Raw genomic sequence first — 14,831 nt, 5'->3', positions numbered from 1 at the left:
GCTGCAGAGATAGTTTTCTACTGAAACAAAATTGATATAGATTATTGTAACAAATGTAAAGAATGAAATAAAAGTGAGTGAATCTCACAAAAGACAAAAAAAAATAAGGTTTAGAAATATACAGTACGGCCAAAAAAGGTGTAAAACCCACAAACCACGTAATTTAAAAAGGAGGATAAATACTGACCATTTATACTAGGACAATAATGATCGGTGATAGATAAATGATGCATTTTTCTTACATAAAACAAACGAAATTAGAAACGTTCTCATTCTATAAATATAGGATAAACATTTATGCTGCATTGTGCAGTCTAATAAAATGATTATTAGAATCAATACGATCATGACGATGCAACAAATATATTGTTCTTATTGATCATGATGTCATTTGATTGAATTTTCAAAACAGCAGAGTATTTATCCTATATTTCATCACCAAGGTGTAGAAAGCGTGTTGGACGCAACGCAAGTGAGTTGACCAATCACAAGCAACAGTTTCATCGCCTCATTAAACAAAAGAAAAAGACAGAAGATTACATGTCCCACACAAATGGATCTTTATTTCGTTAAATATATTCATATAGACTATTTTATTATAATTATTATTAAATTTACCCATAAAAATCACGCAAATCAGAAATTAAATCGTCATTATATCGCATCTTTAAAAATCAATCCAAGCTTCAATTTACAACTAGTGTATCACTCTTTAAATACAACTTTGTATATACAATGGACGGTACTAAATGGACGGTACTAAATGGACGGTACTAAATGGACGGTACTAAATGGACGGTACTAAATGGACGGTACTAAATGGACGGCATTAACATTGGACGGCATTAACATTGGATTACTTTGCATAATACATTTCAATGCAAATATAAATATGACTGAACATAAGCTTGTAATTATGTAAAGAAATCTATCATACCGTATACCTAAGATAATAACACAATTTTTTTTTTTCCAGCCAGAAATATTCATATTTTACAAAATATATATGTATTAGATTTGCCCCAAGTAGGCATTTTTTTTATGTTAGTCTATCAATCAGTGTTTCGATTTTTGTCTGAATTGTTATATGAAACTGTTTTTCAAGCTCAAGTCTTATATGTATGAAACGTCATGTGTTCACAAATATTAAGTCGAAGTACAGTCTAGAACCTAGCCTAGTATGAATTTTATTATTTTTAAAGTATTTCAAATGTATGTTGTCAAATAAATTTGACATAATAATCATAATTGATCTTATTATAATTATCTCTTATAACAATATTTTACACATACAGTACATTCAATTTAATTTATATTTACACATTTTTTGGAAGAGATATTAATAATAGACAATAAACTAATATTAAACTATAAATGGAGTATTTATTAAATACTGATCAAAATAAATTGTCCTTAGGAAATATAAAGAATACATCTATATATATATATATTATGCAATAGAATTCAACTTAGAATTCAATTCAAAGTTAATTTGAATAATTAAAGCAACACAAATACAAAGGTACTTGATAGGTGGTATCAAATATTTACCTGTACGTCTACTTCAACCAAAGGCATCCATACTTTGATCAATAAGCATATACAACTAATTACAATAAACTTAATTGTCAAGTTGACAGAGTAAGGCTACACCCCTACCGATCCAGTGTCCTTGTGGCTTGTCCGATGGAACGTTGATGGCGATGACAAAGTTAGTGGAGTGGCCTGTTGTGGACAATGTTCCACGTCTTTCACTTGTCTTGTAGATGGGTGCCACGTAGGAAGGTCTATTAGGGATTTCATCTTTCTTAATCGGGATAAACCACATCTGTTAGGGGTTAAAACATAAAAATTGAATTATTTTTAAAAATTAAGCTAATGATCACAAAGTTTTAATCATATGGGTAGACTCTTGGAAAGGTAAGAAAATATTACTTACTGTCGGTATTGTGTCATACAACATCTTCTGGTGGGATTCTGCTAGAAGCTTTGTCTTTCTGTCCCATCGAGCACCTTCAACAAATAATCCATTTACATATACCCCTACAAAGATTTCAAATAAACTATATCATTGCTTTTTATAAACAATTGAAATCAATTATTATAACATTCCCTTCAATCCAATGGTCAACATGATTTTTTTCAAGGACTCAATTTCGAAGATTGTGCCTCAGGAACACATTTGGGACCCAACAAAGAATCTCCTTAATGGGGTGTCTCATTATTAATAAGGTTTGTCATAATGTTAAAACATATGTTTCCTCTCGTTCATTTGATATGAAATATCTCCTGAATAAGAATGTCTCAAAGGAGGCATTCCCTGTAGCAAGCTTGTGGGAACTGAATTCGCTGTATATAATTTGTTTTTGTAAAAGTTACTAACCATCTTCTGGTGGTTGTTCATATTTCTTGTCATCTAAAACTTGATAGTCAAATCCAAGTAAATCAATTGGAATTGTGTATTTCCTTGCAAAGTTCTGTTGTGCTCCAGTTAAGAAGGCTTGGGTGAAATAGAAGCCAGATATCCAGAAGACAGGTGGAGGTCCTGTGTCATACCAGTCCTATAAAAAGATGTTAATACCGATTACAATACTGTATATCCTCTGGTACAATCCCAACCTCCTAGGGCCGACTTTGGGGGGTAAAACTTTACACAGGGAAACCCTGGTTAAGGAAAAAAATTAAGTCTCATCTGAACTGGCTGGAGAGAAGTACTGGGAATATACCTGGGGATATGCCTGTTTGTGAAATCAGACATAAAGTAGATTAGATTAGACATGAAATGGGATTATACCAGAGGATATATACAGTACTACAGTATTTGGTATTTCTATATCATTTTTACTGAGTTTATGGTTGACATTTATAATGCTCAAGGTCAAATCCTGTGTTATGCCCACATTTTTTTCTCACGACAGAAAAACCCTTAATCACTGTACGGTTTTCTTTATTTAGAAAATCTACGTCTTTAAGATAGACAATTAGTATCATTAATGGCAATATGCCTAAATATTTATTTTTAAACATTGCAATGCAACAGGCCTTAAAATTGCTAAATAGTCTTTGAATGATTCTAATTATAGACCACCACACTGGCTTTGATCCAATTGTAAATGTGTTTAATCCTCAATAAAATATTAAGTTGCTTTAAACACAAGCAGTTAAAGTATATTTATTGTATCTACAAGGAAAGTGCCAGGATAAACTTATATTAGATACAAAATATACCTGTAAAAATTTCAGTCTTGCTAAGAAGTCATTGACGTAGCTTCCAAGTGGCTTCAGGGATGGGTATGACTTCTTCATCCACATGCCTGGTACACGTCCTTTCAACAAACTGTTTGCTACCTCCTCTAATTCTGATGACATTACTACCAAACCCTGTAAACAACATATAGGACGTAGAGGTTTAATTATATCACAAGCATTATACTATGGTTTATTTTGTTGACTGTGGCAGATCTATGTTGGCAAAGAAAAAGATCACCTCATCCCTGACCATAGAGGTGGTTCTAGGATTTTTAACCAGGGGAGAGCGTTAAAATACAATATTAATAGTCTGTAAACAATTCTGGATCCGCTTCTAAACCAACCGCACTTCACATTTAATACAAATTAAATCAAAATAGGTAGTTCAACTACATTGCAACCATTATGTTTACTCTTTATTTATTAACTTAAAGGCCTATAAAGTTGGACTTATCTTGGTTTAAAACATGCATATATCTAACATTCGTACCTTAATTGCCTTCTGTATGTTGATAAGACTAGCACGTACAGTAACTAGTAGGTTATTAAACCTCACCATCTCCTGCACCAACACGGTGTTCATACTCTGTGTGTACGTTGTTGGGTATTTCCTTAGAGCTGCTTCCGTATCAAACACAAGGGGTAACTTAGCGAGGATGTCTGTTGCAACATCACTGATCACTTCATCATTACTTTTAGCTCCACCTTTTGAACTACGGGACTATAATAATGATAATAAATAGAATATATTAGTTTCATTATATTTTGATTCAAAGATTTCTGTACATTCATTATTAAATATATATTTTATGCCTATAGTTTAAAATCCAATTTAGATCATAACAACAATCATTACATTCAAATTAAACATAATTAAAAGGTGAAAAAAAAATTCAAAATGTGTAAAAATTTTAATACACAAATTACAGTGTTTTTACATAGATACATTATTATACAACACACACAAATAAAAATAATTTAAAAACACATAAAAAAACTGTAATCTTTAGATAAGGAATACAATTATTACATTTAACACAACTTCAATTTATATAAATTCGTTATGAAATTAAACAAATATTAATTTAGTTTGATCATAATTTGAAAGTGAAGTAAATTTTACAGGCAAACAAAAAACAAAGTTAGTGCACTGTTAATCAAAATAAATACAGTATATCAAAAAGTCAATAAACATTGATAATAGCAGCTATATTCTGCATTCACAATACCTGAGCCTATGGATGACAAATTGAAATACAGCAACAAGCGGATATGATGGGAATATGAAGATGAAGAAATATAATATATTTATTATAAGTTTTATATATATACCATAGCATAAGGAATCATGAGCTACTAAGAACTATCATGCATATTCGTATGGTAATAATGAACAAAGAGGCAAGCATGTATTAAACATAGCTGGCAACAATACAGTAGTATAATTATGATAATAATGGTAGTACTGTACCAGAAGCTAAACAAAATATTATTTTATTTTTATTAACATAGACCTGACAATATAAAGTGTATCGCATGAGTGACAGATGGCAACCAATATTGTTTTTCTATTGCTACTAAAGTAAAAATAGCACAGGATTATTAATCAACAAAGTAATTTGGTTTGTAGATTGGCTAGTGATATATATTTACTATTTTTTATTTGGAACTCATAAAACACAATACATCAATTAGAGCCTCAACACATTTGAATAATTGTAAGGATGAGAGTGGTCCAATATGGAGAATGATCTGAATAGCAATGAGCATGATAATATACACAATATACATTCATTGAATTTCTTACCTGGGTAAGTAGAATATTATCAAAGAGAAGCCTAGTCTGAGCTTGATCTTTGGTGATGTCTGCGTTGGCGTGCATACCAAAGATCTCAGGGTGCGGATTCAGAGGCAGGCTCTTGGTGTACTCAATGTAACTTTCATACTGTAAAAAAAATCAAATATTAAATATAAAGATAACATTAAAATACAGGTGGTCCCTGAATCAGTTACCCTCAGTCCTAGGGTAACGACAAATTTATGTTGGTTAAACTAAAAATTAAAAGGGTCAGTCCTGATGGGCAATCAAGTATATTACACAACAATGTTTTAGAATGAAAGTTCATACATGCTGGTATATAACTAGATTAAATGGTTTAAACAAGCTTACAGCACAATAAAGTACAGTACACCAATATTCGTAACAGCATAGGATCCTTGTACTGTTACATGTCGAAAATTCAAATTCAGGTATGTTGAATTTAATGTTCTGTAAGCTTGTTTAAACCATTTAATCTCACAATGTTTTGCATCGGTTGTGGAATACAACAGTATTGAGAGGGCAACCAAATCTCAGATACTGAAACCAATTCTGTGAGGCCTGGGTCCAAAGTGTATGAGATCACATTTTGTTGTTCAACCAAAAGCCTATATATATAATACTTGAATAGTTACCCATCAAGAAAATATAAGAAAAAAAATAAAGGTCCCATTTATACTCCTTTCTTTTGTCAAAAGTGATTAAACACAATTGGTACCAGTAAATTTAGAGTGTAATAAACATGATTCATTCAACAGATTTGAAAACACATTTGTTTTTGTTTTGTTTTATGACAATATTTTTTATGAACAAAGAACTATTGATGTGGACAACTTACATCTCCATCTTTTGGAGAGAAATAAACACCAGACACATCGTATTTATAATCTTCATTTTTTATGACATCTTCACAGTAAAACTTGTCAAGAATTGAGAGAAGAGTTCTCCTGTCTCGATCATCAGTTACTCGTCCACCATAATTACACTCTCCTGTTAAATATTTGATGGCTGCAAAGGGTACCTCCTGTTAATAAATGTCAAAATATTGGGTGTTATTTATAATTTATTTTAACCTGTGATGCTAAATTTGTGGTGTTTCTTAATAAAAAGTCATCAGTAAAAAAATAGTGTAAAAATAGATGGAATCAGATTTTGTATGTAACATTATTATAAGAATGACAAAGTAGTTAATTAATGTTTAATTTGGTTTATTGAAAGCACCATCATACTAACCTCATACTCATTCAGAAACATAGAGAGTTGTCGAACACTGATGCGCAGATCTGTCTCATTAAACTCATATGGAATGTTCCAACCAAGTGGTCCAAACTTGCGTCGTTCTTGCACGAGTGCATGGAAGAAACACAATCCATATAACAGCTTCTTCCAGGCATGCTAAAGAATTTAGATAAACAGACTCAGTTGACAGGAGGAATAGATGACATATTTTGGATATTATGTTAAAAATATTAGTTATTACCACCATGCGGTATAGTCTCAAGAGGCCAGAATTTGGTAACATTAGGTGGTGGGATTATATTCAGATTACAGTAACAATAGATTTACCAATGTTGTTTGTTTAGAATTGAGTCTAAATTAGTAGGTGAGATTATGAGATACTTCATAGTATAGAAGAAAGTCATATAGTCAGTATCCATAAAATTATGTTGCGAGACAGCTTTAAATTAATGTGATTTTGCAATAAAAATTTATTTGATTAACGTGACATTGTATGGATGATAAAGGTTTATAAAGCTCTGTCTACACTATAAAACTAGTTGACAAAAAAAGTGTGATCTGGCCAACTATGGTAGTGATATGTCAAAATATGGTAGTGATATGACATCATCATGTCCATATATGGGCACATCACATTTTTTTGTCACATAAAGTTTGATAGTGTAGACCTGTAGAGCTTAAGGTGTTATTTGCCAAGAATATTTTTTAAAAATAAAACTAATTGTTATGAAACCTACACTTTTTTTCTGTAGCGTGTATCAGGTAACACAGCAAACCAAGTGAGTTAAGATATTTCACAGCAAACCATGTAGAATGTAATAGAGATGATAAAAAGCACATGAAAATGACAGGTGAAAAGAAAAATGAAAGGTGAAATGACACAACATGAAATATATAACATTTTGTACTAAGGTGTCTTAAGCGTGGTTCCCACTAGTGATTGAGTTAGCCAATGACAAGTGACAGTTTGAATAACCCATCGCTACTGATTGGTCAAATCACTTGCGTTGTGCTTACATCCTTGCATTGCTTCCTAGTGGGAACCAAGCTTTAGTCTAACTCTGCTACTTGCCAAAGGCCGAGAATAGTAATGAACTATTGTCATGCAGCCCAAAAAGGAGGTGTGAACATTAGATGATTCAGCCGTAGCTTAATTGTATGTAAATGTGTTTGAAAAGAAATACTGTTTAGTGAGTGTGCAAGGTATGATCTAAGCTAGGAGACAATTGGTTAGATGTTTTGCCATAATGAGAATATCTGCAAAACAAGTAATTCTATTAAATCTATTTATACAATACACAGGGCAAAACATCTGACCAATTGTTTAGCTCCTTGGTGCAAAGTTATTCCACAATAGTTACACAACTATCATCCTAGGAAACATTCATGAAACTTAATATGTCTGAAATGTTTCTTTTTCCGTACCATATTCTTGGAGCTGTTAAAAAACTCGGGATCTGAGATTGGATCACTAAGATAAGAGCGAACAATGTTGGCTCTTAATCCAGCAGGGGGTTCATTTGTCATTTTCACTCCGTTTTGAAGAACAGCAACTGGAAAGTGAGGTGATGGATAACTGGTTAACCAGAGTCGGAAATCAGGATGTGTGGTCTCTGGATTGAGATCCTGGTGGAAAAACAAAGAAACAAAATATTAATAAAAATTAATAAAATAATTTTGAAAAGACCTTTAAAGATGTATTGTCAAACAAAAACATGAAAAATAAAGATTAAATCATGTCAATCATGCTTTCACTTATAAAATGACCAAACAAATGGTTAAATTCAATCAAAAACCTGACTATGACTATTGTTTGCTTTAGTTTTTTAGGTAAATACATCTTTTTTCGAACCAATTTTTGGTAAAGGTGGAAAACTATTAGGTGAAATTAAAATGGAATATTCAACAAAAAATGTTTTAAAAATGAGTTTTTTAGGGGGACAATACATCTTTAAAATTTTAAACTTAAGATTTGCACATGAAAAATCATCAGTTACCTCACAGAGTTTTTCAAGCGTTGTCATCCAAGACACAGCCAGATGGCAGTTTTGTAGCACAACCCATGTACCTTCCTTCAGACCTTTTTCAATCATCTGCATGGCAACTGGACCCTGACCTTGACCTAGTGACAGAGAGCTTAACTTGCTTCCACCGAATCCCTTTAAAAACATTAATAAAAATAAATACCATGTCCTCTATTAACATGAAAAATTAAGTAATACGATAAAAGAACATCCATGTAATAAATCTGATATAACATAACATTATGAGGAACAAATGCATCATTTAGTGAAACACTTTAACTTATTTACTGATGAAACTATGATTGAATGAGCATACTTAGTACAACATACGCATATTCTTAAAATGTATCAATCTAGACAAATTATTACTGTTCATCAAAATAAGTACAACAAAATGTATAAAAACATTCATTGAAATGATACAAACACCTGCTGTAAGTGTAATGTATACATAAAGAAAGTTAAAATACTGCATTACCCAGCAGATTCTATTCTAACATGAACATCAAAAAATAATTGTTTATTACAGATATACTATAGTGGAAATGTAAAATTAAATGATTTAGAATAGGATTGAGTTTGGTTCATTCGCCAATAGGGAATTTACAGCACAGGACGGGAAGCCACAGGACGGTGCTCATGAATAATTTATGTGCGAGCTTTAACCAAGTGGGCGGCGCTTAGCATAAAATTCCATCTTAACTTTTTGAGGAAAATAAAGTTGGCAAGAAATAATGTACATATACCGTAACCTTAAAATTTAAAAATAAAACTTAAAAGTGGAATTTACGCTCTAGCGAACACAGGATATCCATCATCCCCACCCCCTAATATTTTCCCAGGAAGGACACTCATATTACCACCTTCCCCAAGCCATACAGTACCTTGATGGATCAATGTTTATTTTAAAACATCAATAAAAGCTGAAATAGTACTTAAAAAACATTTGACTGACTGCACATTTGTTACCAATAGTTGAAAACTAGCTCCTTTTACTTTGATTTTTAAACCACAAAAAAATGAATTACACTCATAAAACAAAAACATTCATATTCTTATGAACTTGATTTTAACACATTTAATGCGACTACAAACATTTTATAAATTAGCAAAAGCTAAAACTGTACTCAAATTTAATTTTAAAAACATAGTAAATTCCAATTTATTTATATGACACATATTTATCAGCATAATCTTACCACGTTCATGTTGACATTGGTATGTTTTTTGAATAAGCGATACTGATAAGAATAGAATAAAGTATTATGAACAGAATAACATGATTAGGTAGACTAAATCAAAGGTAGGAGTGAAAAGTAAAAGTACCATTTTTTCAAATGTTCTTCTTTCTTCTTTAATGATTAAAAGGCTGAAATATCTCAGATTGCATAAATAGGAAAAACTTCTATTTAAACCTCCATTAGTATCAAGTGTGAGAAACAGTTGCATATTTGTTATTATTTACTAGGAAGTGTAGACGATGGTTCTCGGAATGATAATGTTCTCCTTGTACGTTTTCTGGCGGTTACCATTATTGAAAATGCTTGACATTCGTAAAACTAAACTACTCTGTTTCATAGTGTCTTAGATGATTAATAACATTTTAAAGTATAGTCTTTATTGTTTGGTAGGGCCCTTATAGGGCGGAGGTGGGGAGGCAGAGTTCATTTGAGGGAGGTGCTTATTCGAGGGATATATGTTAAATTTTTTAGTTTTAATAATATGGTAACATTTATAATCAAATGAAATCCTCTAATAGATATGAAAGTGGTAAAAAAGAATAACAAATGCTTGGTAAATTGTAGATAACAGTGCGATGAATTCTACTACAAATAGTATAATTGTGTTATTATAAATGTGGATGGGATGGACGTTTATTAGATAGTTGGTGATTATTATTCAAAATGATGTTTTATTGGAGGCATTTATTCAAATAAATATCATCCTAATAAGTATTAATACATTATTTAATTTAAACATCTTTTGAAAGTAACTGCCGTGACAGAGTTGGCCGTTTCGGCACAAGAAAGAAGATATTACGGCTTGCAACATGGGCAGACATCTCGGTCCTAACGGGACACAGATAGCCTACAGTTATTCCTGCCAGCTTACTCAATAAAACTCAGCTATCGGGATTTCACTCCATTAATGTCTTATCATCAAATCTCCCTATGTAATTTTATAATACTATTCCCCACAATATATTCCGATTCTTTATGGCGTATATTTAATTTGATCTTTATTAATTTGCAGTATAATTTTTATTTTTTAACTGCTGTACCTTTCACACGCGCGGTCCGTTCCTAAAATAAACAAAAAACTGAAATGGCTATGACTAATGGCCAACTTAAGCTCCAGTCCTACTATCCTTTAGGGTCAAATCTATTATTTTAACTGCTCCCTTGTGTATAAAAGAGAGAAAATAGTTGAAACCATGTTGCTGTAAGGTGAACTCATCGTAAACCCGGAAATTACTTTGACCGCTAAGAATTGAAATTGAGTTGAAAATCTACTGTTGAAATCATAATGTTGTTAAAAAACTCTTTATAATATCTTCCTAAGATAGAAATATGGAACAATAGCGTCAAACTGAAAACTAATTTTATCAAATCTACGTTTCGCGGTACATCTGAGATAGATAAGGTAGGTATCCAAGGCAGAGATTTGTACCGAAGTTTTTGCATTGTGCTCGCCTATGTCAGAATTAACCATAATTTATATATAGATATCCCTCTTTCAACATTTTTTTGTTTGTTGAGTAAGAACAATAGTACTGCAGTAGCTGACCTGTAGGCTGCCAATTACTGGTTTAAAAGCTCAAAATCAGCATATTATAATATGGATATTGTTATTTTATATAGGCTAGTCTTACCTGATCATCAGCAAATTTGAGAAGTGCTGCCATAGGATCTGCTCCTGGGGAGAGCACAAAAATAAGAGGAGCACAGCAATGGCTGTCACCAAATGCCTTAGCAAGGTCAAAGGGCGGAGGTTCAATAAACTTCTTGTGCAGTTTAGCAGTGACAAAATCCTGTACAGCAGGAACAACCTAAAAAGGACACACATTGTTTATTTGTAATAATATATTTTATTTTTGTACAATCAATTGTATTCAATCTAGCATCTACATCTTATATCCTGATTTCATCAGTTCAATAATTTGTTCTACAATGTTCATTCATCGTTTCATTGGTCCATCCTAATATCTTTTCAAGCTGATATATACTTACTTTATCAGGTCGCAGACATCTAAGGATGAGTATTTTCTGGAACAATCCAAGCTGTTCATTCCATTCTCCTGGTAGAGCCTGATGCTGAGGTTCCTATAGAAGATACATATCAAATGTATTAGTACAACAATACACTTGGTAGGATGAAAAAACAATAACAATCAATTGGTGTATAGAATATATTGTTATTTATTTGAAATAGCTTACAGTATCATCATAAATGACTTTCCATCCTTCTTTCTGGGCTGGAAACTTCTTTCGAAGACCTGGGAAGTTGGGCAATTCTGACAGTCTGCAAATCTCATCCCATGACTTAATAGGCAGCCACGATGTAGGGTTAGAGTGAGGGTTATCAAGACCAACGCCTCCAGTCAGAAGGAAACGCCACTCATCTTCATCCACCTCTTTAGCATGCTTCAGTAGGTTTGTGCAGAGTAAGAATGAAAACAACAACTGCAAAAAGTAAATCAATTATTTTAACACCACTACAACAAATAATAATATAAATCTATCTCTGTCAAAATCTATCCAATGAAGCAGAACTGTAAGCTATATTTAAGCTAATTAGACTTTTTTATTAGATGTATAACATAATGCAAACAGGCCTTTTAATTGGTGTTGCTTATTTCTACTACATTTAACATAAACTGACAATTTTGACAATACATGTATCCTCAACTTCCTCTAAGTTTTTAAGTTAGGGTAAGTATGTATTAGAGTGTGTTAATAATGGACTGAATTGAAAATAATTATACAGATATCAATACCTTATCTTTCTCAAATAGGGAACGGCAGACATTGCAATAAAGAGAGTAAGTAAAATACTCCCTGAGGTTCTCCAAACGTTTTTCCAAGTTTTCAGACTTTTCTGAGTTGTCGATGCCATTGACAAATAGGTTTACAAACCACATGAGAGAGTACTGGTACATGGGTTCAATATTGGCCAAGTCAGCAATGGTGAAGAACAGAATACTGGAGTGGACAGCAATTGGGGTGTAACCCATACGTGTGGTATCAATCTTTTTCTCCGTCTCCTCTGAGATGGCCTGCTTTTCTGAAATCTCATTGGCAAGAACTTTGGATGAGGAGAGCACTTTTATGGCTGTCTCATCTTCAAGGATATTTCCTTCGGATGTTGAAAGAACTTCTAGGATCTTATCTTCAATCTCCTTCAGTTGTCTAAGTGTAATAATATTATTTACACAATTTAATATTCAGAATACATTCAAATGTAAATATTACAAAAGTGGAATTAAGAGGCGGAGTAACCTAAAACATGGATGTCAAAATTAGAAGAAATCTGTTGAAATGTGTTTACAATTTGACAGTCTAGACAACTAAAAATATGTACTCGGGTATTAATATTACTGCGTATTTAAATATTTTGAAGTAACACAATGTAAATTGTTTATTATCAAACCTTTTATTATCGGCACTTTGCAGAATAAGCGCATTCTTCTCTTCTTCTAATTCTGGCCGTTCACGAGCAACAACAATTCCCAGCAACTGATCCTCTAATCCTTCTGGTGTTATCATAAAATTCAACAATGTTACCTACAACAAAATAAAACAAACAATTTACAATTACAACAGTTGTTGAAGTGAAAGTGGAACATATGTTGGTTTTCTGTAAATTTGAAGATTATTCTTGGGTATGGTATATCCATCTGTCGGTGTGCCATAAGTTTAGCAATCATGTGCATGAATTGTTTTGTGTGTTTTACTTTACTTGTGATTTACTTGATTCTGATTTGGAAAACTAAGCATTAAGTTAAACATTTCAAAGGCTAACCTTTACAGCTGTTTCAGGCAGATAATGAGGGTTTCTCAGTTTGGTAGTGATGTAAAATCTGAAGTCATGCGAGTATTCTATAGTGCTATCACCAAGACGAATACAGATGCTTCCACCTTGTTTGAAGGTTTGTTTTAGGAGTAGAGGTTCGAGAATCGGGTCTAATTCTTCAGCAATGTTCTCCAGTAAAACCTACAATGTAAAATAAATTAATTCAGAACAAAATATACTCACAATAAATGTATCAATATCAATTTATTCTGGGGACATCCTTGTTAAGGGGCCTTTTTATCATGAAATGATCGAGGGGCTATATATGTTTAAACACTATGTTTAACCATTATTCAGGGTTACTGCATAAATTGAAAAGCAGATCTGATATTTCCATTAAAATGGGTCATACTCCACATATTCGATACCTGGTATAGTACATTCAAAAGTGCGCTGTTGAAAAGGCTATTTTTTTCTCAGTGATATTATTAGTTTTATGAATATAAAATCTATTATTTTAATCAATGTTTGTGTCATAATAAAGTCTTAAACTTACAGGAGTTCCAAACTGTATACAATTTTCCAGAGTTCGAACGAAATCGCCTGAAGTAAGTTTAATAACATGAAGGTTGTTTGCCTTCTCCATGTTCTTCACCCACTTATTGGCTTGACCTTGTGGATCAATCATCAAAGGCCATCGTCGAGCATTGCTAAGAAAAGATTAAAAACAAAATAGAATATTCAATAGATTGAGGAGTTAAAGAAGACAGTGATTGTACAACACTGAAAATTGAAGGGCAAAGGAAAGACCTGAGTAGCACTAGGAGAATTTTGGAAAAGGAAATTAAAGAGCTGGGTTGAAATCTTGGAATGAGTCAACTGCAATATGGGTGACAGGGTACAAAGATGATAGATGTGATGATGAGATAAGATGAGTGAATGAATTGAAAATAAGAAAATAATAGTTTAATACCTGACAATGATTCCATTCTCTACTGAGAAACTATCTGTTGGCAGACCGGCAATGTTCCACTGTCTTATAAGTACAGGTTCTCCAAGGGTTGATGTAAGTGAAAACTCTGGAGAGCATGGAATACCCATGTCCTTAGTTTGTTGGAACCATTCTTGTATTTGTTCCTATTGTGAAAAATTATTTGATTATATTTTTTAAACAGTTTCTTTTGCTTTTCAATTACAAAAAAATGGATATAAAATATTGTAGCATGAATATTGTGTTTAGTAGGTAAAAACAAATCCCTTTCAAAAATAGAAGCCCAAACATGTTTATATATCCATTTTCCTCAGAATATTGCTACATTATGGAAATATTATCATGTTTCTAATCTGGTTATTAATTACCAAATTAATATTAATTACCAAATGAGGCATTCGGCCATCACAAAGGAATTGATCTAAAAAACATATTTATCTCACAAAAATTGACTATGGATAAAGAAGATTAAAAGATCTCACAACTAAAGCAGCAT

At 32.3% G+C, this 14,831-nt stretch overlaps 1 protein-coding gene across 2 annotated transcripts in view; it reads right to left on the bottom strand.

Moving 5' to 3' along the window:
• Nucleotides 1-547: 547 nt before the first annotated feature.
• Nucleotides 548-14,831, bottom strand: part of LOC140040632 (dynein axonemal heavy chain 7-like) — a 36,536-nt gene continuing 22,252 nt past the window's right edge. For both annotated transcript variants that reach the window (XM_072086705.1, XM_072086706.1), the window contains 18 exons: nucleotides 14,318-14,481; nucleotides 13,901-14,054; nucleotides 13,354-13,545; nucleotides 12,982-13,115; nucleotides 12,329-12,740; nucleotides 11,769-12,014; nucleotides 11,562-11,654; nucleotides 11,204-11,380; nucleotides 8,305-8,466; nucleotides 7,733-7,933; nucleotides 6,302-6,463; nucleotides 5,907-6,092; nucleotides 5,057-5,194; nucleotides 3,740-3,970; nucleotides 3,229-3,381; nucleotides 2,384-2,561; nucleotides 1,940-2,043; nucleotides 548-1,828 (listed from right to left, as the gene is read on the bottom strand). In XM_072086705.1, the coding sequence (XP_071942806.1) occupies nucleotides 1,622-1,828; nucleotides 1,940-2,043; nucleotides 2,384-2,561; nucleotides 3,229-3,381; nucleotides 3,740-3,970; nucleotides 5,057-5,194; nucleotides 5,907-6,092; nucleotides 6,302-6,463; nucleotides 7,733-7,933; nucleotides 8,305-8,466; nucleotides 11,204-11,380; nucleotides 11,562-11,654; nucleotides 11,769-12,014; nucleotides 12,329-12,740; nucleotides 12,982-13,115; nucleotides 13,354-13,545; nucleotides 13,901-14,054; nucleotides 14,318-14,481 (3,294 nt within the window). In that variant the 3' untranslated portion in view covers nucleotides 548-1,621. The remainder of the gene's footprint in view (nucleotides 1,829-1,939; nucleotides 2,044-2,383; nucleotides 2,562-3,228; nucleotides 3,382-3,739; nucleotides 3,971-5,056; nucleotides 5,195-5,906; nucleotides 6,093-6,301; nucleotides 6,464-7,732; nucleotides 7,934-8,304; nucleotides 8,467-11,203; nucleotides 11,381-11,561; nucleotides 11,655-11,768; nucleotides 12,015-12,328; nucleotides 12,741-12,981; nucleotides 13,116-13,353; nucleotides 13,546-13,900; nucleotides 14,055-14,317; nucleotides 14,482-14,831) is intronic.

The sequence above is a fragment of the Antedon mediterranea genome, chromosome 2, assembly GCF_964355755.1.
Source record: "Antedon mediterranea chromosome 2, ecAntMedi1.1, whole genome shotgun sequence".
Classification (NCBI taxonomy): Eukaryota; Metazoa; Echinodermata; class Crinoidea; order Comatulida; family Antedonidae; genus Antedon; species Antedon mediterranea.
Note: the sequence above shows the minus strand (reverse complement) of the source record. Positions and strands in the feature narration are given on the sequence as shown.